Below are 24,496 nucleotides of genomic sequence, written 5' to 3' on the forward strand. Positions count from 1 at the left end.
GTGGCACCGTCTGACCCTACTATCCCCCTTCCTCGTGCAGTGCCACAGCTCTGCTGGAAATGCCAATGCCATCAGTGTCGCTGGAGCTTCGGAGCCCGATGGGGATTGCAACTGACACATTGCTGATGATGCAGGAGGAGATTTTCACCAGTTTCCCCAAGAGAGCTGAGCCCCGCTGGCTCCTCAGGTGGAGCCAAGCTGCCCAGGTGCCTGAGCCACATCTCATCAGCTGCACTGCTGACGGCATGGGGTCTGCACACACACACCTGGATCCTGCACAGCCCCAGGGCCCTTGCTGGGGCACCTCCATTTCAGCACCCTTGTATTAAGAGAAAGGTAGAACCCAGGCTGTGTCCAGAACACAGACCCTTTTGGCTCAGCAAATCTGAGAAATGCCTATTTCCTGCTGCTCACCCAGGCCCAAAAAAGCATGGGTTTGGCTGGAGCAGAAAGCAGGTGCCGGGTCCTCGTTGTTTTGAGCCTTTTCCTGGCGGTTTTCCCCCAAGGTGCATCCACCCCTGGAGCATCCCAGTCCATCCTCCTCCAGCCCCTGCTCGCAGCCTCCCGCCGGGCAGCACCGGCGGACACCTGCAGGACCTCAACAGGGGAGGAGCGTTTATTACTGTTGTGATTTAAAGAAAATAATTTACTTTTATCAGTATGGAGGGGCGCGGCCAGGGCAGAGCGCCGGCTGGGCCGGTGTTCCCGGCTGCTGGGGTGGGGGCACGGGGGAGAACGGGCTCGGGGCGATGATCGGCGGCTTGTCGGGGGGGAACACGGCCGGACACACGGGCGGACACACGGCCAGGCACACGGACACACGGGCGGACACACAGACGGGCACGGGCGGGGGCACGGGCGGGGGCACGGGCGGACACACAGACGGGCACGGGCGGGGGCACGGGCGGGGGCACGGGCGGACACACAGACGGGCAGGGGCGGACACCTGGGCGGACACACAGACGGGCACGGGCGGGGGCACGGGCGGGGGCACGGGCGGACACACAGACGGGCATGGGCGGACACCTGGGCGGACACACGGGCGGGGGCACGGGCGGGGGCACGGGCGGGGGCACGGGCGGGGACATGGGCGGGGGCACGGGCGGACACACAGACGGACACGGACGGACACACAGACGGGCACGGGCGGGGGCACGGGAGGACACACTGACCCACAGACGAACACACGGACGGACACACGGACACACAGACGGACACACAGACGGGCACGGACGGACACACGGACGGACACGCAGACGGGCACGGGCGGGGGCACGGACGGACACACGGACGGACACACGGACGGACACACGGACACACAGACGGGCACGGGCGGGGGCACGGACGGACACACGGACACACAGACGGACACACAGACGGGCACGGGCGGGGGCACGGACGGACACACGGACACACAGACGGACACACAGACGGGTACGGGCGGGGGCACGGACGGACACACGGACACACAGACGGACACACAGACGGGCACGGGCGGGGGCACGGACGGACACACGGACACACAGACGGACACACAGACGGGCACGGGCGGCCGCGGCCCCGGCCCCGGCGGGCGGCGCGGCCGGAACCGGAGCGGCCGCGCGTGCGCTGTGCGGACGGCGCCGCTGCCGGCGGCCCCATGACGGCCGAGCTGCGCGCCCGGGGCGGCGGCGGCGAGGTGAGCCGGCGGGGGTGCCGGGGGCGCTGGGGCGGGGGAACGGCGGGGCGAGCCCCAGGAGGGCGGCGGGCGGCGCCCCCCGCGCGGGCCGGGGCTGCCGCCGGACCGAGCCTCGCAGCGCGGCGGCCCCGCTGCGCCCCGAGCCCGCGGCCCGCGGCCGCTCGGGGCCGGCCCGCAGCGCTTCCCCGCTCTGCGCGCTCCCGGAGCCCGCCCCGTCGGGTTTCGTTGGGAATAACGGGCTCCGCGCGGCGCCGCGCGATGCGCCGGTACCACGGGAAAGGGCTCGGGCGGGCGCTCAGACACCCTCCGCTCTGCGGGGAGCAGGAACGCGTGTGCCCTCCCCGCCGCCGAGCAGCACCTCCTGGGGCAAGGCAGCGAAAACTGTTGCTCCAAACTTGAGGGTTCTGCGTAAATCGGCTCTGAAGGGACCCGGACCCGGACGCGAGGCTGTGTCAGTGCTCAGGGGACTGAAGCCCGGACCATCCCGAATTGACACAGGGCTCTGCACTGTCCTGTAGCATCTCGGTGCTCTTAGGACCCAAGAGATGCGTTTCAGAGAGGTCAGAGTTACGGGCTGGGATGGGATGGGGGTGTCAGCCCTTTGGTGCGTTAGAAGTGGCATTAGTGCAGCAGCTGTGCCCGGGTCTGGTGGGGACAGGGACCAGACCGTGCCCTCTGTGTGCATCTTGCACACGTTAATGCAGTCCGGGGTTGCTGCCTGCTGCTTCTTGTTGTGGCGAATATTGGTTTGTGAAAGCCTTGGCCGGGAACGTGGGCTTTGTTCCTGCTGCCGCCTGTGGGTTTCCAGCCCTCTCCGTATCCCTTCTCCCCCATGATAAAAGTGTGGCTGAGGAGCAGAGGCTGAAGGCCAAGGCTCTGGGTGCTGCTTCTGTGCTGCAGCCTTCCTCCTCCTTGTGGGTGCTTATTTCTGGAACCCCCTTGAACTCTTGCACTGCATTTGCTCCTTTCCCTTTTCACAGTTTCTTATCAAAACAAACTTCTGAGGGCGGTGAGTCACCTCAAAGCAGGAAAATGGCAAAACCTTTCTATTCCATCATTCTTGGCTGACCTTGTAATTTTATCTCTAGTACCCTCCTTCCTCTCAGCCTCTTGGTTTTGTACTCATCTCTTGTTGCTGTAATTTCATACTAATAGGATTTGGGTTTGGGTTATTATTTTTCCAGCAGGTAGGGCTTTGGTTCAGTTTGGGTTTGCAAGTGCAGGGTGTGTTAGCAGTGGCAGCACACTGGTGTTAATTACCAGCTACAGAGCTTGTTTTGTAGCCCCATGGCGTGTAACCTCAGAAAGCAATAACCAGACTAGTAATGGCAACAAAACCATGCACAATCCCCAAAATCTTAACAAATTGGTTGCACAAAGAGTGGTTCCTGGTGGCTTCTGTGGGCTGCCCCAGGCTGCCATAACCCTCTCAAAAGTGGTACAGGATAAGCTCTCTGCTGTTAGCACAAATCTTTCCTCAAAGGCTGAATAAAAGCACACAAAAATCATTGAAAAATTAAATGGTAACGTAGAGCAGAGGATCAGTAATTGGCTTTTATGCTTACAGCAGCCTTTGTGACTTCTCTGTGTGCTGGAGCAGAAAAACCACAGAAAATCATGCCCTGTCCTGCCTCAGGTTTCATTATTATAATGCAGTGTATTAGCAAGGGTGTTTGTGGGGTTTTTTCTTCACTGGAAAAATCTGCCCTGCGGCGCAAGGTGGGGTCAGCCGACATGCACGGCACGCGCTAAGGCAGCAAAATTAGCAACATGATTTAAGTGGTTTGCCTTTGTGGGAGTATGCCTGCCCCCAGCCTCTCAGCCTTGGCTCCTCATCAGGCAGCTCCTCCTGGGGCTTCTGAGGTGTTCCAGGCTGTCTTGGCTTTTCTCAGGATAAAGAGCACATGGAGTTGAGGGGGGTTGCACACACAAGTGTGCTCTTTCTTGTAGAAGTTGAGCAAAAGTAGTGTTTTAAAAGGGACAGAGAATTGCCACCAGAATAGGAGTTTTTTGTTTGAATAGCTAACACAGGTGTGTGCTGTCTTTGTGTGTGGAGTATCATCCATGACCAGTATGGGTGGGGGGCTCAAATAGTAGTTGACTCATTACTCACTGGGTGGAACTTTTGTTCCAGTGGCCTGGAAGCATCTTAATTTTTTTTCAGTGGTGAGAGTAAGTAGAAACTGGACTTCATTTGCCTGCAACTTTGCTGGTTAAGATTAATTAAAAGTGTGATCTTAAGGAACTGGGATTGATCAGGCTGTGCTGACTGCAGGATCCTCTACAGCCTCTGTAAATCAGGATACAGACCCAGCAGTTGTTCCTGCTGTAATGTTTTTCCCATACCACATGCAATGCCAGCGTTATGGAGCTGCATCTCAGTTGTCACCCAGAGTGAGCCTTTGGCAGCAGCATCAGCTGAACTGCAGCCATGGACAGGGCTGGTGGGACCCCAGTGCTGGGAGGCTCCTTGTGGAGAGGTGCCTCTCCTAGTAGTCATTGACTGAGGTTATTTGTGCTTGCCATGTACAGTGACCACCCTGTGGTAAGCCTAGGCTGCAAAGATTTTATAAGTCTGGTAAAGGGAGGTTCTGTAATCATTTGTTTTAAGTGGCCGAACCAACCATACCATGGGGCCTTGAGCAGCAAGTGTCTCCCCAAACCTCAAGTGCTCTATGTGGAGTGGGAAGGAGGAGCATGACAGGCTCCTGGGCCCTTGCTCTGACACCTTATTGTCAGTAAGAAGTGACATGCACAAATGGCATGTGCCACCACACTGAAAATAGCTCCTGACCGTGCCCTGGGAGCAGGCGGCCGCCTTATATGTCCTGCTGCACATGCCACTGCCTCGGGGCTGGGGAGCCCCTTCCCTCCACAGGTGCGCACATCCCACAGCGAGGAGGGCCTGGCCCCCCGGGCCTGCCTGCGTTCTCCTGAGGATACGAGGGCTTGGATGTCAGTCTGTGAATTTAGCAGGGAAAACCCTGAGTGCGATGTTCAAGCTGATGTTGCTGTTTGCATTAAGCAAGTGTGACTGGGCTTGAGTGTCAGTGTGTCAGCAGAAAGGAAGGAAAGAAGCAGTGCTCTGCTGGGCTCTCAGCAAGCCTTGCAGAAACAGCTTGATGTCCATCCTGGTCACCTTTTCACATAAGCTGACTTTATTTCTTGCACATAGGATTGCCAGGTGCTCCTAAATCAGATGAAAGAGATCACAGGAATTCAGGATTCAGCATTCCTGCTTGCTGCTCTAAAGGTTGGTGTATATTGCCATAGTTTTGGGGAAAGAGAGCTCTGATTTTGTCCAAGAAGTCAGGCAAGTTCGGGCTCCCACCCAACATAGCACACAGGTGTTTGCTGGTGTGTTTGTCAGCTGATGATGGGCTGGTCCTTGTTAGAATGGTCCATGTGTGGCTTGTGAGAGTGATAAAGGATCAGCCTGGGTGCATGAGAGGCAAAGGGTAAATCCTTTGCTGTTCTTCTCCTCACTGGTGCTTTGCTTTCCCCTCTCATTGTGCCAGGCTGCTGATGGAGATCTCATGGAAGCAGTCACCTTCCTGACAGAGGACCCTGCTCCAGAGCCGGTGCAGAGCCCAGCTGCTGCAGAACCATCCGCCTGGGAAGGGAGTGTGGTGGGCAAACAGCTCCCACAGGGTAAGCCTCACCTCTGCTCACTCCTGCAGCTTCATGTGTGAGCTCAAAGGGGAAATATCCATCCTCCCTGCTTCTGCCAGCAGCACATCCCTCCAGCTTCTCTTCTGGTGCATATTTTGCCAGTACTGATCACTTAGTAGTGTTTTAATAATGTTTGGAGGTGACACATCACAGTTAAAAAGCTGATGATCCTGTCTCTCTATTTCAAGAGCTCTGAACTGTTTCCTTAAGCTCTGAATTTAGCTGTAAGGAAATCTGGGTAGTGCACAGCTGCATGCTTTGCCCTGTTCTCCTCATCCAGCTCACTCAGTGGCTCCTAGGCTGCCTGGCATGATCTGAACAGGGATTTCTGTTTAAAACCTGAACTAGGAAATTTTGCTTGTATTGGTTGAAGAGCCATGTTTGTGAAGTATGATGTTTTCTAGAATTTTCTCTTAAAGAGAACGTTTGCTGCTGTTGGTGGAAAACTGATCAGAATGCTGCCTCTACTTCTAGATGTTGGTGCTGCACCTGCCCCTCACAACCAAGACAGCCTCCGCACAGCCAACACTGTCAGACCACTGGAATCACCCAAAGCCTCAGCTGCAGAAAGGGATGCAGCTGAAAGGTCAGTGGAGCTGTAAGACCCCCACTTTGGCTTTCCAGATATCAGTGGGTTCTGAGACTGCTAACTGGAGAACTAGCATGCATCACCTGCCAGGTGGACACCTACTGGCTGGAAGGGAGCTTGATTGCTGTAGCTTTTACCGCACAGTGTTTCTCTCTTGTGACAGACCACAGGATGCCCATTCTGCTGAAAACAAAAACCGCTCCAAAAGGAAACGCTGTGAAGTCTGGGGAGAGAGCCCCAAGCAGAGTGACTGGAGAAGAGCGGGTGACTGGCCTGTTGGAATGAAAAACATAGGAAATACGTGTTGGTTTAGTGCTGTTATACAGGTAATCAGCCAAAAAAGTTCTCTGATCTCAAACTTGCTATGGCCTTGGAGTCAGAGTGTTTCTCAGTTAGAAGTAAACATGCAGCAGTTCTGTGGGGGAGTCATCGTATGCAGATGAGTGAACGTGACCCTGCTCAAACACAGAAACTTCTGTGTTTATGTGATGTGCCTGTGCAGAAAGAGCCAAAGAGCAGTTAAATACGCTTTACTTAAAAATAGCTGCAGATACAGAGAATCTGTGTGTCTGTATGCAGGGAGTTGTGCAGTGATGGCCAGGTGCCTGCTGAAATGATAGAAGCTTGCCTGGCAAAGTGAACTGGTAATTTAATTTTACTGCAGTTATTGTTGGCTCGATAACACATGGTGTATCATATTTCAGTTAATGGAATACACTGGCATAGATGCTTGGACAAATAAACAACTAGGCAGCATATATTATTAGTAATGATCTGAAGAAGAGACAATAGTAAGTGGAACTGAGCAGATTTGTCTCTCCTAACCATTTCACATCAGCAGAGAGATGTTAATCGTTTGTCTTGAGCTCTGAGAGGAAGTAAGAAAGCTGCAAATGGGTTCTTCTCACTATGGCTTCTTCTTGGATGCTTTTCTGAGCCTGCCTGTGCAGAATAGAATGATTTTCCTAAAAAGTTTATATCTATCCTAGAAATGGCAGGATGAGATTTTGCCCTTTGGGTGGGTGCAGACATGCTGATGATCTCAAAGGTCTGTTCCAGCCCAGTTAATTCCATTATTCTGATTCTGTGCTGGTCCAGCAAAGGGCTGCTCACACTGTAAACATGCATCCAGTAACATGAGACCATTGGGAATGTGAAGTTACAAAAGAAACCTGTCAAGTCAGAGTGAAAACAGGGCATCAGATTGCAGTGAGTCCAGTCCTTGCAGATGCTGACCGAGCTTTACCTCTCCTCTCCTTTCAGTCTCTGTTCCAGTTGCCAGATTTCCGGAGGCTGGTCCTTGGCTACTCCCTCCCACAGAATGTGCTTGAAAGTTGTCGTAGTCACACTGTAAGTTTTGATTCAATAACACTGTCAAGTTTCCCTCTTTTGTGGTGTAGCATTCTGCTCTTTCTCTAACCAGATTTAATTTGGAGCTATCTGAGACCTGTGGCTTTAAAATCATGTGGCTGTGTTTAAGATAAATTTAGGAAATTCTCAAAGACAGAATCAGGATAGGAAAAAAAAGGGCTGCTTCTTGTATCTCTGTTCTATAGAGCCTTTAACTGCTGTGTGGGGAGATGTTTTTCCTATAAAACTTCTTTGGCAGTTCCAGATGACTCATTGGTTTACATACATAGTAGAAGAAGTGGTATTTGATCCAGTGTGCAGCTGGTTGTGTACCTTTTACTATATGTGCCTGTGGTGTTCAGTAGTGCTGTGTTTTAAGATAATGCTTTTTAGAGCTGCAGGATGGCTTTGACTTTTCTTCTTTTTGCAATGCAGGGAAAAAGAAATATTGCATTCATGCAAGAACTTCAGTGTCTGTTTGCATTAATGCTGGGGACGTGGCGTAAGTTTGTAGACCCTTCTGCAGCACTGGAACTCTTGAGGGACGTGTTTAGATCAGCTGAACAACCACAGGTAAAACCATGTTGAAAATCCTTTAGCTCTCTTCAAACCAGCAGTCAGAGCCACGGCACCCCCATTTTGCCTCACCCTGCTGGTGCTTTCAGAGGCCTTTTCCCATGTTTGTCAGCCGACAAGCAGCTGTCCCTGTGTCATTAGAGCAGAATGTACATGCGTGCTAATTACCCAGCCAGCGTAGCATGGCACTACCCAGCGCCATCTGCGTAGTCGGGGAGCGATCACGATAATTTCCTCTGATCTAGTGTTCAGATAAGCAGAGTTCATTATCAGTCTAAATCAGCCCAGCACTTGAGTCTTTCATAGCTCAGCTGAGTGGGGGCGGCTGTACCAGTCAGGTTGTGTCAGTGCTCAGCAGACTGGGGGAACACCTTCTGGTGGGTGTCACGACTGACTCTCCACTCTCGTCTCTCCTGCAGCAAGACGTGAGTGAGTTTACACACAAACTACTGGACTGGCTGGAGGATGCATTCCAGCTCACTGTGAATGTCACGTGAGTGCTGTGTGTTCTCGGGAGTTTGATCTAAGGAGGTTTTTAATAAGTTGGAGGACTTTGTGAAAATTTTGAGCAAATGAGTGTTCTTTGTTTCCTGTGGATGAGGCTTACTCAGCTTGAAACATTGTCTGCATCTCCTGTTTGTGAGTGTGGGACTTCACTCAGTGCCAATATGGCCTGCAGAGTAAATGAGCTTTTGAGGGAGCTCAGCAGCCCTGGTGAACAGAAAAGCTCTGGTAGTTTGAAACTTCCTTTCAGAAGCTGGCATCTTAACATTTTTCCCCCCCTCTTGCCAGTGTAAGTGTTATCATTGCTTTGGAACATGAAAATTAATGAGAAGCATCCTCTTTATTTAGTGCTTGGATAGAAAAATGTTCTTTTGCCTGTAGGCCCCCAGACAGGCTTAGATTACGACTTGGGGTTCTTTTGTAATCTCCAGCTACAAATGAAAGTGTGCTTTTGCTCTCTGAAACAGGAGCCTTGGGGACAAATCTGAAAACCCAATGGTGCAGCTCTTCTACGGGACTTTCCTGACGGAGGGTGTCCATGAGGGTGAGTTAAGGGCTTGGTAGATTGAACTTTTTAACTCCTTTGAGTGTTTTGGAGTTAACCAGAATTTTTGTTCTCTTGAGTTAGCTCATGGTTTCTGTATGGTTTCCATCATCCAGGCAACGCTTTTTCCAAGATTGAGACCTTTGGTCAGTATCCCCTTCAGGTAAATGGTTACCGGAACTTGAATGAGTGCTTGGAAGGAGCCATGGTGGAGGGAGAGATGGATGAGGCAACAGCATCTCAGTCAGTGAAGTATGGACAGGAGGTTAGTTTGACCTTTTTTGTCGAGCCTTTGGTTGCCTGCTGCAGAAAAGTGCAGCGCACACAGTGCAGGGCTACTCTGATAACTTTGAATGGCAACTGTGAGTGTTCTCTAAGAATTGAATACAAAACATTTTCTGGATACCTGGAATCTCATGTAAATGTCTGTTAGTGTTTGGTGTTCAGACAGTGTAGTTAGACACGAAGTCTTTGCTGATTTATAAAGATGTGACGTCCTATGTAACCAGTTCAGAGAGTTTATTTTAAATTGCAAAGGTCAATGTCTGCCTCTGAGTCAAGTCTCTCTCTTTCTGTTGAAGCCTACCTGTACCTGAGTAGGGGGAGACCTACTGCCTCCATATTTTCAGAGGGTAAAAGTACAGTGCTTAACTCCATGGTATGCCATTTGGAATTTGTCTCTTTCTCCCTATTATATTGTGTATGATTTGGGGTTTTTCTTCTTGGTTTCACTCTTATTTTCTGACTGTGATGATTTCATTTCTTTTTTTTTTTTTTTTTTTTTTTTAATCTCACTAATCACAAACCAATCATAAAAAACTTAGTTGCAGCAAGGTGAAGAAGCACCATTGCATTCAGCATCCTCTGTGTGTAAGTGCAGCAAAAGTTAGCTTGGAGAGAGGCTGGGAAACAACATTGGCAGAGGTATCTGGTGTAGGCAGGGCAGGGAAGAGTATTTCAGTTCTATGAGAATGTCTGGAAATTGTGTTGCTGTGGTTTAGACTAGCAAAGGAGAAACAAAGTCTTGAGCAGGGGAGCTCTGTTCTGACCCTGGACTTCAGTGTTTGTCCTGGGTTTTCCTGGTTTCTGCCTGAAGCAGTTCAGGTGCATTTACAGGGGATGTGGGTGTAGCTGGTGTTGGCTGGCACTGGAGACAAAGGCACCTTGGAGCTCATCAGGCAGGTTCGTTTCAATCCAAGCTCATCAGGCAGGTTCGTTTCAATCCAAGCTTTTTTAGTTCCTCCAAATTCTTTCCCAAAATTAAGGGAAATTTGACCCATCATGGAGCTGTTTTAATTCTTCTGTCTGCACAGATAGGAGGAAAGGGCTCTGCCTTCATTTCTGAGAAGCCTTACTGGGGAAATTGTGCATCTTAGTTTCACTTCCTAGGATGTGGTGGCATGACAGGGGACATAGGGAATAATGATTTTGTCTCTTGAGCACCTAGGCAAGTGTGCTGAAAGTCAAAGCAGCAGGGGAGTTAACAGAAACTTCTCCCAGACTATGGGAGCATAAATCATTCCTCCTTTGTGGTTATGGGCTGCTGCTTAGAAAGCTCTGGTCTGGGGCAGTTTTGTTGCTGCAGCACATCTGACACGAATTCCACAAAGGACAAGGAGCTCAGTGTGCCCATCCTGAATCCAGAGGGGAGCATGAAGTGGGTAGTGCCAAGCTAAAATAGGTAAAGCAAGTATCTGGCAGTGGATGCTGGAAGTTGTTGTGAATCCAGGAAGAGCAAGAGAAAGTGTAAATTCAACTGATAATTTTTCTTTCAGCATAACTCTTTGAAGTAGTGTGTGAAGCTACAGAAAGTAGTTGGGGGTCTTCTCTGACTCCCCTAAATCAAGTAGTTTGCAAGTAGACTGAGAGAGAATAAGGATTCTGGTGCTGCAGGAGGACTCCTGGTTTGTTCATCGCTGCATGTGATCTTCCTCAGAAAAGAACTCTCTTGGGGGCTCCTAGATGATGTGCAGATTGTGTGTAGCCTCAACTAATTTGTAAAATTCAGTGCTGGGCTTAATAATCCATCAAGCTGGATGCATTAGGCAATGACAAGTAATCTTGAGAGCAATTATGAGGCTTTTTCACAGTAAAAATGTAAAATGGAAGCATAAATTACTAACTTGTAAAATTTGGCTTTCTGACTAGTCACTCTGCAAACAAAACCTAATTCTGTGCTTAAAGACAGAGACTTTTAAATCAGTCTGAAATCATATAGGATCAGTCTGAAATGTGCCATTAGCAGTCATCTTAAAACATTTCCCTCTGGGGGCATTTCTGCTTTTGTTACAGCGCTGGTTTACAAAACTCCCACCAGTTCTGACCTTTGAACTCTCCCGATTTGAGTTCAATCAGTCACTAGGACAGCCAGAGAAAATTCACACCAAGCTAGAGTTTCCCCAGACTATGTATATGGACAGGTGAGTTGGCCTGTTGCATGGTATGTTTAAAGCTGTTGCTTTGATATAAATAAATTAAAAAGGTTGTTTGGGTGAGCAAGAAAAGATTCTAAAATATTTATGGAAGATGGTGGATGTTAGAAGTAAACAAATCTCACCTGGCAAACGGGGCTCTGTATTTCTGTTTAGGTACCTCTACTGCAATAAAGATCTTATTCAGATGAAAAGAGAGGAAATGAAGAGATTGAAGGAGAAAATGGTGACTCTGCAGCAGAAACTGGAAAGGTGAGTAGTCAGCTGGTTTTATTTTTATGCCCTCTGGAAGAGTGCAAATGTTTAATTTTAAATGAGCTTTCCAATAGTAGAGGAGCTTGTAGGAGAAGCAGAAACAGCAACGTGCTTGTTCTGAAACATGTGGGAGAAGGAAGTGTATTTTCAAAAACAAACCTGTCTCTTCAATCGTTTCTAAATTTTACTGGCACTGTTACAGGAATAAATTCTTTCAAGAGCAGAGTTGACACTTTCAGCTGCACTGGCAATGTAGGTGAGGAAGCCCAGTAGCACATTACAGAAAAAGTTGTTCTTCTCTTGTCCCATGAGGTTTAAACCCATCTCATTCCTTCCTTCATACAACACCTTGCATTTTCCCCTAGGTACATGGAATATGGCTCTGGCCCAGCCCGCTTTCCACTGCCGGACATGCTGCAGTATGTGCTCGAGTTCATTGCCACAAAGCCAGCTGGGGCTGTTTGCTCTGCTCAGAGCTCTCAAACAACTCCCCTGCACTCCCAGGCCAAACCTAATGTTTTGGATGTGCTTTCACAGCCAAACAGGTCAGTAAACAGAAATTAAAAGGATGCACAGGAGGACGCTTCACCTCCCAACTAAATGGTCCTGGGTGGCTTTCCAAAAGTGTGTTATTTATCTGGGCGCTGGTGAACACAATACTGTAGTGTGCAAATGCTTGTGCAAGTAGTGGGTCACTGCTTTGCTGGTCATTTGGTTCTGTTGGTGTAAATAAAACACTGCATCTTGTTCTGTTCTTTCTCCTTGTCCAAGAGCATCCCTATATTCGTTGCCTAAGCAGCAGTTAAGACCTAAATTATGTACTCTTAGGCTAGGCTACACATTTTTTTTGCTTCATTGACCAGTAAATTACAGCAATATTAGATTATTATAACCCAGGCTAGCATGATTGGTTTAACACTCTAAATTAAGCTGAGTAAACACACACGTTTTCTTAGTAGCAATGGAAGGAATTTTTAGCATTACTCATTGTGGATCTGTGCTTAGAGAGTTCCCTAAGAATTTGCCTTAGTATTCTTCCTGTATTTTAGTTTGGACTATGAAGGCTGAAGCACATTTCAGTGTACTTGTTCTCTCTACATTTTATACTGCTCTGGAAAGGAAATCCTGCTCCAGCTCTAGAGTAATTTTTGTTTGGTTTATTTTGTATTCTTTTCCGAAACAAGAAAAACTAGAGAAAGATTAAAAAACCTGCCCACTACTCTTGGATTTTGCTCCACAGCATACAAGAAAAGACTGATGCTAGGACTGAAGATGAAGCTTTCTTTGTGGCCAATTCTTCACCACAGCAGAGCTCCAGTATGGATCTCCAGCCTCCTGTTTCACCTGCAGAGCTGTCTGAGCGTCCAGCTCCTCACGTGGTCTCCAGGGAAGAGCTGAACCTGGTTCAGACGTGTCTGCAGCGATGGAGGAACGAGATCGAGCAGGACATGCAAGGTTGGCCCCAAATGCATTTGTAGGGATTTTCTCCTCAGTGCCCACCTGGTTTCTCCCCTGTAGCTTTGCTGGATACAGCCTGAACTACAAATAATTTTGTCCCTGTTTGAGCTCTGGTGTTGAGTCTATCTGATATTCTCTGCATGGCCTCAAATTCTTTGAAGTGAAAGGAGCTAGCATAGCCTGATGAGTAGTCATTAATTTTTATGCATTTCTCTCATGGTTGATGTTCTTGGCAGATCTGAAGGAATCTATTGCCAGAATCAACCTGTCCATCGAACAGATGTACTGTGACCCTCTCCTCCAGCAGGTAGGAAATGCAGCTTCAGTATGTAAATATTAACCTAGTATTGCTGATCCTCATTTTTGTTAGTAGACATTGGTTTAAATTGCCCCCTCCACTGTATTTTTAAATTTCCAGTGATGAAGCAGAGAAAGATTTAGTTACGAAAATCTTGTTTCTTCTTTCCTTAAAAGTCAGTTTTCACCCAGTAAGAAATTTATCAAATTGCTCGACTCTTGTGCCGTGCTACACCTACAAACATTCCCAGTGTTGGTGTGGAGAGGTCAGGCAGAATCAGTCCCTGGCTGCACCCCTGAGCGATGTCCGTGTCACTTTGCAGGTTCCCTATCGCTTGCATGCAGTCCTGGTCCATGAGGGGCAAGCAAATGCAGGGCACTACTGGGCCTTCATCTATGACCAGCCCCGTAAAAGATGGCTCAAGTACAATGACATCTCAGTGACAGAGTCGTCGTGGGAAGAGCTGGAGCGAGAGTCGTTTGGAGGCTTGAGGAATGCCAGTGCCTACTGCCTGATGTACATCAGTGACCAGGTGTCCCCTGTTGGTGCAGGTACGCGGCCACAGCTGCTGGTTAATGACGTGTGTGTGCTGCTGTGTCTCTCTGGCCTGCATGATCATTATGTTCCTCAGCTCCTTCAGCACAGCTGTCTTTTGACAAAGCACAAAACTTCACCTCGGATAGGATTAAATAATCTGCTTCATGCTCGATTCATTTCTAAATACCTGGTAGGACTGAAAACTGCCAGGAGAAGCATCCAGTTGAGATTGGAAACAGCACCTCACGCGTGAATCATGTGTGTACAGGCTAACACTGCCCCTTTGCCACATTTAACATGCATCTAGTGCTTGTCTTCTTCATTTTGACTTTTTGTAGTGTTTATATGGCAGCATTTGTTTCCTCAGGGCATGTAAAACACCACCACTTTATCTGTCCCATTTTTATCACACTTCCTGGCTCATTTGCTTGGTCTTTGATGATTACACCTAATCTAAATGGGCTCTTTTTTGTGCAGCCTTTCCCCGAGAGGTATTGGTACCTGAGTGCTCAGACTTAGTGTGTTTGCCATGCCAGTGCTTTGTGGAGAAATTGCTGTGCATGTGGCTCTAGACATGGCAAACAGCTGTACAAGGACACAATAATTTCACGCGTGGCTCATTTTGATATAATAAATGGAAAGAAACAATGGAGAGCTGACATTCTGTTCATTGCTAAATATGGCTGATGAGGATCTGGAGGTTGTTCTTTGTTTTCTTATGACAGTTCTGAAACAAACCCATTTTTTCTCCTATTTAATGCATTTTTTGTTGTTTTTTAAAGCATTTTGCAAAGGGTGCATAAAAATATCTGCTGTAGAAAGTTGCCATTTGCTTTTGATAAATTTTAGGACTTGTCTGAAGCTGATGCTGCTTGGGTTTTGTGCTGTTTTACAAGTGAATGCTGAAGTACACCTAAAAAGCACTAAGAAATATCAGAGTGATACTCGTGCTATAGAACCCATGTAGCCCTTACCTTACCTGCTGTACAGTGATGAAGGTGTGTCATCTCTGGCTGACCTGTGAACTTTCCAGCTGTTGGCAGTTCAGTGCTGTTCCCTGTGCACCTGGAGCCCTTGGACCATGATGTGTCTGACCTGCATCAGCAGATGCTGGTTCTGGAATTGCTCTGTGTAAATGCTGTCCAGTAGTAGAACAAAACAGGGGTTTGTTTTAGATAACTCTGTAGATTTGTCTTTATTTTTGCACCTTTGCTTCTGGATCACCTTAAATTACAGAGCCAGTAGAAAATTTGGCTTCTTTCCCCTTTTATCCCTCAGCCAATTTCCTGTGCTGCCCATGATGTTGTGCGTGTGCTCAGTCCCTGAGGGTGGTGCCCTGCCACAGTGTGTTTCCTTATGCCAGTCTTGCATTTCCTCCAGATGAGGGTGAGGGCCCAGAGGCTAGACAGCTCCAGAAGGAAGTGGAAGCTTTGTCCCCAGAACTGAGACACTACATCCAGGAGGACAACTGGCGCCTGGAGCAGGAGGCAGAGGAGTGGGATGAGGAGCAATCTTGCAAGATTCCTCAGATGGAGCCTTCACCTACTTCTGAATTGCAGGACCTCTCTTCTGAGTCAGGACCAGGTAATCTCGCTCTGAATTTGCAGACAGTGTCAGAACCAGGAACAGCCAGCTGGTCACCAGTACCACTGTGTTGAAGCCTTGCACAAATGTGTCAGAATGCAGGAGCGGGTGTGAAATAGGCAGCAAAGGCAGCTGCTGGAGGCTCTGCCCTGACAGTACAAAAGGCTGTTCTGCTGGTTTTGCACGTGCATCCTTCCAAGCCTGTCCCCAGAAATGCAGTTTCCCATTCACTTAATCATCATGGGCTAATATCAGTTCATTTCCAGCTTTTTTTGTTTTTCACAAATATGGAGTGGACAAGTGCTGTTCTCTGGAGTAGGAACCCCTGATGCCGTGTGCCATTCCCACTGGAACGGGGTACGCACACACTCGCCTCAAGTGCCTTCACCTCGGGCAGGAAGGCAGCAGCTGTGTAAAACTGCATGGACAAGCTGCAAAGCATTTTTGAACATGAGAGAAAAAAAAACCTTGCAGCTCTTGCTGACTAGTACCACACATCTGTCCTGACAGAGCAATCCCCAGTGTGTGAGCCGAGCGTGCACTCCCTGTCCTCAGAGCATGCCAGGATTGCCAAGGAGCAGACTGCCAAGGCCATTGCCAACACTGCTGATGCCTACGAGAAGAATGGCGTCGAGGCAGCTCTGTGCGAGGTAGGAGCTCAGCCTTGGCCCAAGAACCTCCCCCTTCTTGTCTCCAGATTATTCTTCTCGATAGACCTTTGCTTTTCCCATTTCTGTGAAGTTCTGTAGCTGCGCCATGTTTAGCTCAGTCCCCTTTGGCTTTCCTGTTTTTGGCTTTGTATTTTCTTACTCACTCTCTTCTTTTTCTTCTTGGCCACAGCGCAAGGAGGTAGAGCCACTGAAGGCCCATCCAGAAGAAATATCCCCCACAGTTCAGGCAGAGCAGCCCCGGGACACTCAGGAAGCAGAGGCTGCTGCCCAAACTAGCTCACAGGTCTCTGAAGTGGAAATCCCCAGTGTGGGGAAGATTCCCGTTAGATCCGATGCAGATGGATATAATGAGGAGGTACAGATCCCGGTGCAGGGATTAATAAATTACTGCTGCTCGTTAGCCTGTAGCTTTGTAGTTAGCTGGCTTTGAGCTGCCCTAAGGGTGGGTGTCATAGTGTCTGTCATAGGAGTAACACCCTGTACAAAGTCAGTTTTCCTACTGTGGAAGGGAAGGGGGACCACATCATTCCATAATTCCATTTTTAAATGTCATCAGAAAAGGAGCTCCATAAGAGTACTCAGTTTGTCAATCTGCATGTTGGTCATAATTCCTCTTTTTGGCACAACTGTATCAAAATTGATCCTACCTGTGTTAATTTCTTTACAAGTCTCTCTGCTGTCTTCAGTTACTATTTTGTCCCCAGTCAAAGACTTTAATCCCAATAGCATAATTTACATACCCTGCCCACTGATTTTTTTGGGGTCTGACTTTAACCACTCTCATACATGCTCAAGCAGTGTTTTGAAGTTCTCTCACTTGCATGAGTTGGATTTCACACAAACACTGGGGCTGTCACTCCTTGAGTAGGTTTGAGATGTTCTGGAGTGATCTTGGCTCAAGGAACTGCTGCACCAAAGGTTCTGCATTTATTTTACATGTCTTAGGAAGATTGAGTGGGACATGGTGGGGACATGGCCAGCCTGCTTTACCTTCTCACTAGTTGAATTTAAAAATTCAAGGGTTTGGAGTGACCAGCCTTGAGATCTTTAAATGCCTAAAAAAAGCCCAGCATGTAAAGTGCATGTGATGGATAGAGTCAGTAGCATGCAAGTAACTCACAGCCCCAGTTATCACACCTGTACTCATACAATTTCCTTTAAATCTTACTTTTGAAAGTTTCTTCCATTCTTCACTGTGCTGTCTCTTCTTTCCCTGTCTGTTACTGTTTTCCTTGTTCCTGTTTGTGTCTGTTCTCCTGCTTTTGTGGTAGGTGATGCTGAGTCCAGCCATGCAAGGTGTCATCCTGGCTATTGCAAAAGCCCGCCAGACCTTTGATCGTGACGGGTCTGAAGCAGGGCTTGTTAAGGTATTGATTTGTTTGCTAAATCAAATAGTATGGATATCTGTTTTCCCAGAATAGAGTATGTGCCATATTGACAGGTCAGGAATGTAAAGGGAACAATTTGTGCACTTTTTCTTCTGGTTAATGGCCTTTGCCCTGCATTTTAGTTCCTGCGCTCTTACAGTGATGAGATATCCATGGGTTCAAAACAATTTTTAGAGCTTACAAGGGAACACCCTCCTGCCAAGACAAACAGAAACTTTACTTTTTTCTGCTTATTATTTTAGTACTGTAAAATTTGTTTTTTTCCTCCTGAACATACTTGCTTACTTGTGACCTCTGCTGTCAAAGATGTCAAGAAATGTCTGTGTGAACAGAGGTTTGAAAGCATAACCACTGGTGAATGCTGAAGCTGGTGTTATATATGTTATAAATACCACATGGACAGAATCATCCATGCTGTTAATCTATGGGATTATAAATCACAAGATACTCTTGCACCTCAGCAGGTAGAAGTGTGTCCCGGTCGATTTTGGCAGCCTGGGCACTTGTCAGAGGGTTGCCAAATGGGTCTAAGGCAGCTGTATTTACACAAAGGCATTTACACACCCTGGCACTTTTGGAAGCTCACACTTCACACGTGGGGTTTGCCTGGCTGTGGGGGCCATTGGTTTAGAGCTGAGGTGTTGGTGGGCTTCTTTGAGCACTGGGATATCACCAGCAGAGGAGGCTCGGTGTCACCACAGGAGTCCTTCCGAGCAGGACCGGTTTGAGCTGCTGTGGCATTCCCACGGGCACACGGGTGGATCTGTCAGTACCTGTGTTCTGTTGGCAGGCATTCCACGAGGAGTACTCCCGGCTGTACCTGCTTTCCAAAGAGACCCCGACCCCCCAGAACGATGCCCGCTTGCAGCACGTGCTCATCTACTTCATGCAGAACAACGCTCCGCAGCAGGTGGTGGAACGGACCCTCCTCGAGCAGTTTGCAGACAAGAACCTCAGCTACGATGAACGGTGAGTGCTCAGGGTTCCAGGGAGGGCTTTTCCCACCTGGATGTGCAAAGGCCACTGTTGTGATTTTTCTTCTTTCTGCTCGCATGGAGCAGGTCCATCAGCATCATGAAGGTGGCACGGGCAAAGCTGAGCGAAATCGGTCCTGACGATGTTGACATGGAGGAGTACAAGGTAAGGGACCAGAGAGCTGTCTGATCCTTCAAGCTGTCCTAGCTGGCTCTGTCCAAACTGGGAAATGGGGAGCATGGCATGGAGCTGCATGGCCAGCACAGTGGCCGCTGAATGCCTGTTGGCAGAGGGTGTCTGCAGGAAGCTGCTGTGGGAGAAGGAATACAACGGAAATCTGAGCTTGGAGGAGTGTCTGCAGTTGGCTAAATTCATATGTGTCACTCATGAGAGACATTTAAACACTTAAAAGGGTAGAATTGGGAACCCCAGACTGCATGTGGGTGTTCCAGCTGAGGCTGATGCTCTGTTTCCTCCTCTCCTCACAGAGATGGCACGAGGACTACAGCCTTTTCCGCAAGGTGTCCATTTACCTGCTGACGGGGTTGGAACTCTACCAGAATAGAAAGTAAGTTCCTCTAATTGTGTTTGGACAAGATAAGTTGTAGCTAAAAGTAAAGGCCACTGTGACAAAAATTTTTCTTTCTGAGCCACAATGGCCTGTGTTTGAGGCTAGTGGGAGATTTTTTGACCTGCTAATAGGTCTTCTTGAATCCACAATCGAGCTTGGTTAACAGTTTAAAAAATATGAGGCTGAGTTGCTGGCTGGCTGCCTGACAGTTCTGAGAGTTTCCCCTAGGATTTCCCTTTGGGAAGTAGAGCTTTATATTCTGTTTTCCGGAGATGAATTTGCAGGAATGATTGCCATCACAATCACAGGGATTTTTCACCTTGGACTCCTGTATTAAAAGGAAAGTGCCTTTAGATGGATTTACACTTTGTGCAAACACATAGTTTGGAGCTCTCAAAGGGCCTTGGTTTCCTCCTTACCATTCTAGAACCTGTATTTTCCTTCAATGGTGTAGGCTTTCAGAAATTATTCCTGGATGGAAACAGAACTGAATTCCAAGGTGGTTCACAGTGACAAGCCACCAAATTCAGGTGGGCAAATTGACATGAGACATGCATGACAAGAGCAGTTTAGAATTACCCCAAATTGACCTAATCCCTGTCAGCAGTTCTGTTTTCTCATCTGAAGCTTGAAGTGTGCGAGGGACTGAAATACACAGCCTTCTGCCCTTCTTGGGGTGTCCTCTCATAGTGCAGTTCCTGGAGCAGTACAGAAAATAAACACAGAAACAAGCACATTGCACATAAACTTGGTTTTAAGGGGCTCTGCCCAGACACTTGTTTGGCATTCTGGGCAAAAAGGAGCAGGAATGGCTTGACATGGGGCATCTGTTCTTTTGTGCTTTGGCAAGGAAATACAGCTTTTCCCATCAAGCCTGAATCTTCCAGCCGGGCCCAGCAGGAAAGGTTTCCTGAGCTGAGCCAAGGGAAAGGCTGTAGTCACGGCCCTGGCAGAGCCCAAAGCCTGCAGAGCTGACCCTCTTCTTGCAGGTACCAAGAGTCACTCACCTACCTGGTCTACGCCTACCAAAGCAACACCAAACTGCTGCTGAAGGGAACCAACCGCGGCGTGAGCGAGTCGCTGATCGCCTTGTACCGGAGGAAATGTCTCCTGGTTTGTATCCAGGAGCTCAGCACTCACTTTGGAGAGGAGGGGAGGGAGCAGCCGGGGCACCATGGCAGCCAAGACCAGTGTAACTCTTACTGTTATGTCTATTGATGTGACTCTGCCCCTTGCTGAGTGCCAGCAGCAATATGGAAAGCTAATAATGATCATGATTCAATTAAAGAACATGCCACATAGGTTTCAGGGAATCTAGGAAAAGGCAGATCTGGTTCTTGCCATCTTCAAACCAGAACTGTAAATAAGCTGTGTGCTCTCTGTATACAGATACAGCAAATTGCCTGCATGTGTATGCATATATATGTTTTCAAGTCTGTTTTCTATGGTGTGTTTCCCATGCCTGAAAGTGGCTGTTCCACCAGCCCCTGGTGTTGTTTGTTAGTCTTTATTCTCTGCATGGCTGCCACTGCAGGGCCCAAGCTGGGCCTTTCCTGGATGCTTATCCATGGTCCATGCTTGTTCTTTACAAGTCTGTCCCCAATTCTCCTTCCACCCCCAGAAGCTGAACGAGGTGGCAGCTTCTCTTTTTGTCAGCTGTGAAGAAGCTCATGTGTCGGAGGGTGTGAGCATCCTGAATGAGCTGATCATCCCCTGCATGCATCTCATGAACAACTTTGAGATCTCCAAAGAGGACCTGGATGCCATCGAGGTCATGAGGAACCGCTGGTGCTCCTATTTGGGACGAGAAGACATGGACGGTAGGACATGGCTGCTGTTCATGGGCGGGCAGTATCTGGGTCTGAACTGGGAAGGAATTAAAGACCATCTAAAATTAAATTCTTGGTGTCTGCACTGCAGCGCATCAAGGCCCTTCTAATTGTGGGAGGAGAAATGCATTTGAATGACCCATTAAATCCTGTTACAGAAGAAAACAGAAGAAATTAATCTTTTGCACTAAAGCTGCAGAAGTGTACCTCATCCCTAAAATGGGACAGTTGATGTCCCAAGAATGGCTTAGAGTTCCCTTGAGGGGCTTGGGTCTTCTGTCAGGGCTTCTGCCTGACTGGAGGTACCCAGGAATGGCAGGTGAATGCAGACATGCTTTGTGGCATGGCATGCTCCTCTTCAGGAGGGAGGAGCAGGTGTTATCAGAGACCAAGGTTATGGAAGATGGAATGGGGGAGCAGATTTGGGGCATCTCTGCCTTCTGAAGAGGAGTTTGTCATTGTAGAGCTAAATGTTGGTTCTGGGCAGCTGTTCTTGTTCTGTGTTTTCTTCTGGAGTCAACCTCTGTGACTTGTGACTCCCCTCAGGTCATTTCTCGTCAGACAAATTGGTCCTGACTTGCCTAGACATGTGTGTGAAGGTCTGGGGAGTCCCTGCAGAGTTCTTATCGCTAACAGGGGGTAAACTTGATGAAAGAAAATTATGCAAAACCACAGAGGTTTATTCTCAAAATACAGTTGTAAAAATTATAATTGGATACATTTATCCCAGTTGCTGGGCTGGATGTGACAGCCTTTGCTTACAGAGAAGGTTTTAAAGAACCAGAAGCTGCTCACCCCTCCCATGTCACGTGGGCTGGCTCGGGTGTTGCCTGCTCCTCTTCCCCCGTGGGGGCCTGTGGTGTATCGTGGGGGCCGTGGTGTATCGTGGGGGCCGTGGTGTATCGTGGGGGCCGTGGTGTATCGTGGGGGCCGTGGTGTATCATAGGGCCTGTGGTGTATCATAGGGGCTGTGGTGTGTCGTGCACCCCAGGGGCCTCAGACCTGCTGAGTGGACGGTGCCAGCTCAGCACGGGCTGAACTGGCCTGTCTGGGGGGTACAGGATGTGGAGGCTCCATTGCCCTCAGTTGCACAGTCAATATTTGGGTGTCACCCTGAAGCACGCAGTGGTTCTTCACTGACAGCTGGGACAGGAGCACCTTTCCAGGGAAAGCTCCGTGTCTCGTGTCTCAGTGGGACATGGCCTGTGCTCAGGCACCCAGGTGGCAGTGGAGCCTCCCTCAGAGCCCTGGGAGGCAGGCAGGACTGCCCGGTGCGGGGCCTCCTCTGCCTCAGCAGCCACTGCTGGTCCCTGGTGATGGGCTGGGCGGCTCTCAGCACAGGGAGAGGAACCTGCAAAAGGCACCACAGCTCCTTAACCCGGGGCTGGAGCCCTCTGCCATTGCTGCCACTGACCGTGTCCTCCTTTCCCCTTGACAGCAAAGCTGCAGATGAAGCTGGGTGAGCTGCTGCCCCGGCTCCTGGACGGCTCCACCGAGGTCATTGTGCTGAAGGAGCCCCCGAAGATCCGGCCCAACTCCCCCTACGACCTGTGCAGCCGCTTTGCGGCCGTCATGGAGTCCATCCACGGCGCCTCGGCCGTGGCCGTGCAGTAACCGCGGGCGGGCACGCCGGGGCTGCAGCGGGAGCAGAGGGGCCCTTGGGATTCCAAGCTGTGTTCTTTGTAAATACGAGCGGATAAAAAGCAGTATTGCACTTGTGAGGCAGAACGTAAGGCGGTAACACGAAGGACCTGGACCACTGTTACAGTGCAAGGCGCAGCAGCACCGTGGGGCCCAGCCGGGCTCCAGAGGCTCCTCTGTCCTGGCAGCCCCTGGGCAGCTGGGGCTGCGCTCTCGGGCACTTCCACAGCTCCCTGAACGGCCACTGCCAGAGGCTGCGTGTTCCAGTCCAGCCCCACTCCTGCTCACAGGAGCCCGGGCTGAGTGAGGAGGAGGCAGCAAGGCGCAGTGGCTCGTGCTCTGCAGCGTGGGCAGTCATGCACGCAGCTCTGTGTGGTGGTCAAGTCAAGCAGGCATTTGCCTTTTGTATTCCAGCTGGCACCAGAAACCACGCAGGAGCCTTCCTTGAAGAGACAGGCAAATCCTGGCAGTGAGGAGCCAGGACGGGGCTGTGGGTTTGTGCCTGGCAGGAGCTGACTGGCTCAGGGCAGTCACATCACCCCAAAGGATATTCCCCTTGTGGCCGGAAAGCAAACTTCCTTCTCCCCTCGGGTGGTGGGTCAGGGCTGGATTACTGTCAATGGCAACTTGAGGTCTCAGATCAGCCCCTTGTGTTGGTGGTGGGCGTTTGTGTTGACTTTGTTAACAAAGTGCCCTGTTGGCATTTCCTTTTGCGGTCACCCTGTGCTTGCATTTGAGCTGCAGCAGTTGTAAGCCAAAAGTTCTGAGTCAGTGGAGGGGGATCCTGTTTTTTGGAACTATGCAGAGTTTTCTAACAGTGCAATAAAAGCATTTGTTCTATGTTAGAATGAAAAAGCTCCTTCCATGTCTTTATTCCCACTCTAGGGTTCTGCCTGAAGGTTCCCTCTGTACAAAATGTGTTGTCATTAGCAAAGCTGCCTTAAAGGTGGTTCCACCATCCTGTCGGGGGTGTTTCCGCAGTATTTAGGAATAAAATGCTCATGTGGGAGAATCTTGCACTCTCCTGGTGACTTCATGATGAAGTAGAGCTGCTTTTATCCACAGGTAGTCTGGCTGCCGGTGTCCCAGCAGTGACCCATGCCTCCTCAGGGACCAGGGTGCTGCAGTGCCAGTGCTGCTCTTGCAGCTTGTTCCCCCCATTGTTGTGACAGAGCAGTGGGATGAGGCCTTCAGCTTACTGTTCAGGGTGCTTGGCCTTCAATGAATGGAAAGGTGGAGCTCTTAAACAGAGTCCCCAGGCCATCACCCACCCAGAGGCATGCTACCTCCTCCCAGGCAACACTTGGCATTGCCAGACAGCTTTTGTGCAATTGCAGGCAGTAGGATGTGGTTTGGGAAGAGGAGAGCCTGTTTGTTCTGACTCGTGAAACAGTGGCTTTGCCCTGTTCTTTGTGTTGCTGCCAGAAGCTGAAATGCCCAGCCCATGCCCACAGCCTGTTTTAAGGAACCAACAAAGAGTGTCAGGAGTGGTGCTGGGGACGTCATGGTATTTGGACTGAGCTGGACAGGAGGAGCGTTCCCAGGCTGAAAACCTTTCTCACTGTCCTGTTCTCCCATTTCTCAAGGGAGTTAGAGCCAAAACAGCCTCCGTGCTCCCTGGGTTGGTCAGCCCTCCTAGGGAGCTGGCAGGGGGTGCAGCACCTTGGGAGGTGATGGCCAGGAACAGTGCCCCTCAGTTCTACCTTGTTTGATTCTCTTTCAGAAGGACTGAGCACCTGCCTCTTCCACTTCACTCTCAGCAGCACCAGCTCTGTCCCCAGTCCTGCAGCACCAGAACTGCCTGTGATCATCACTGTTCCCTTTCCTTGCCCATCTGCTCCTTCCTCTCCTCCAGCTGAGCAAAGTGCAGGTTTCAAAAGGGGACTTAGAGCGAGTGGACTTTGCTTTCCCCAGGGCTGGGCCTGCCTTGAGAAGGGTCACGCG

General features: G+C 49.5%; 1 protein-coding gene across 4 annotated transcripts; it reads left to right on the forward strand.

The window, feature by feature from the left end:
- The first annotated feature begins 1,616 nt into the window (after positions 1-1,616).
- Positions 1,617-23,407, forward strand: USP28 (ubiquitin specific peptidase 28). 4 transcript variants are annotated; one of them, XM_059488307.1, is made up of 26 exons: positions 2,175-2,238; positions 4,854-4,931; positions 5,197-5,329; positions 5,825-5,936; positions 6,103-6,265; positions 7,203-7,289; positions 7,725-7,862; positions 8,285-8,358; positions 8,837-8,913; positions 9,030-9,178; positions 11,206-11,333; positions 11,502-11,597; positions 11,966-12,145; positions 12,841-13,055; positions 13,295-13,365; positions 13,679-13,907; positions 15,274-15,477; positions 15,988-16,127; positions 16,318-16,503; positions 17,420-17,515; positions 18,327-18,505; positions 18,598-18,676; positions 19,000-19,079; positions 20,072-20,195; positions 20,704-20,902; positions 22,350-23,407. In XM_059488307.1, exons 1-26 carry the CDS (start codon positions 2,224-2,226, stop codon positions 22,523-22,525), a joined length of 3,408 nt encoding a protein of 1,135 aa, XP_059344290.1. In that variant the 5' UTR covers positions 2,175-2,223; the 3' UTR covers positions 22,526-23,407. The 4 variants fall into 4 exon arrangements, with proteins under 4 accessions (XP_059344291.1, XP_059344292.1, XP_059344290.1 ...); XM_059488308.1 differs by lacking the exons at positions 2,175-2,238; positions 16,318-16,503; positions 17,420-17,515 and adding an exon at positions 1,617-1,678; XM_059488309.1 differs by lacking the exons at positions 2,175-2,238; positions 20,072-20,195; positions 22,350-23,407 and adding an exon at positions 1,617-1,678 and having other exon boundaries at positions 20,704-20,812.
- Positions 23,408-24,496: the final 1,089 nt, after the last annotated feature.

The sequence above is a fragment of the Ammospiza nelsoni genome, chromosome 24 (genome assembly GCF_027579445.1).
Source record: "Ammospiza nelsoni isolate bAmmNel1 chromosome 24, bAmmNel1.pri, whole genome shotgun sequence".
In the NCBI taxonomy this organism is placed as follows: Eukaryota; Metazoa; Chordata; class Aves; order Passeriformes; family Passerellidae; genus Ammospiza; species Ammospiza nelsoni.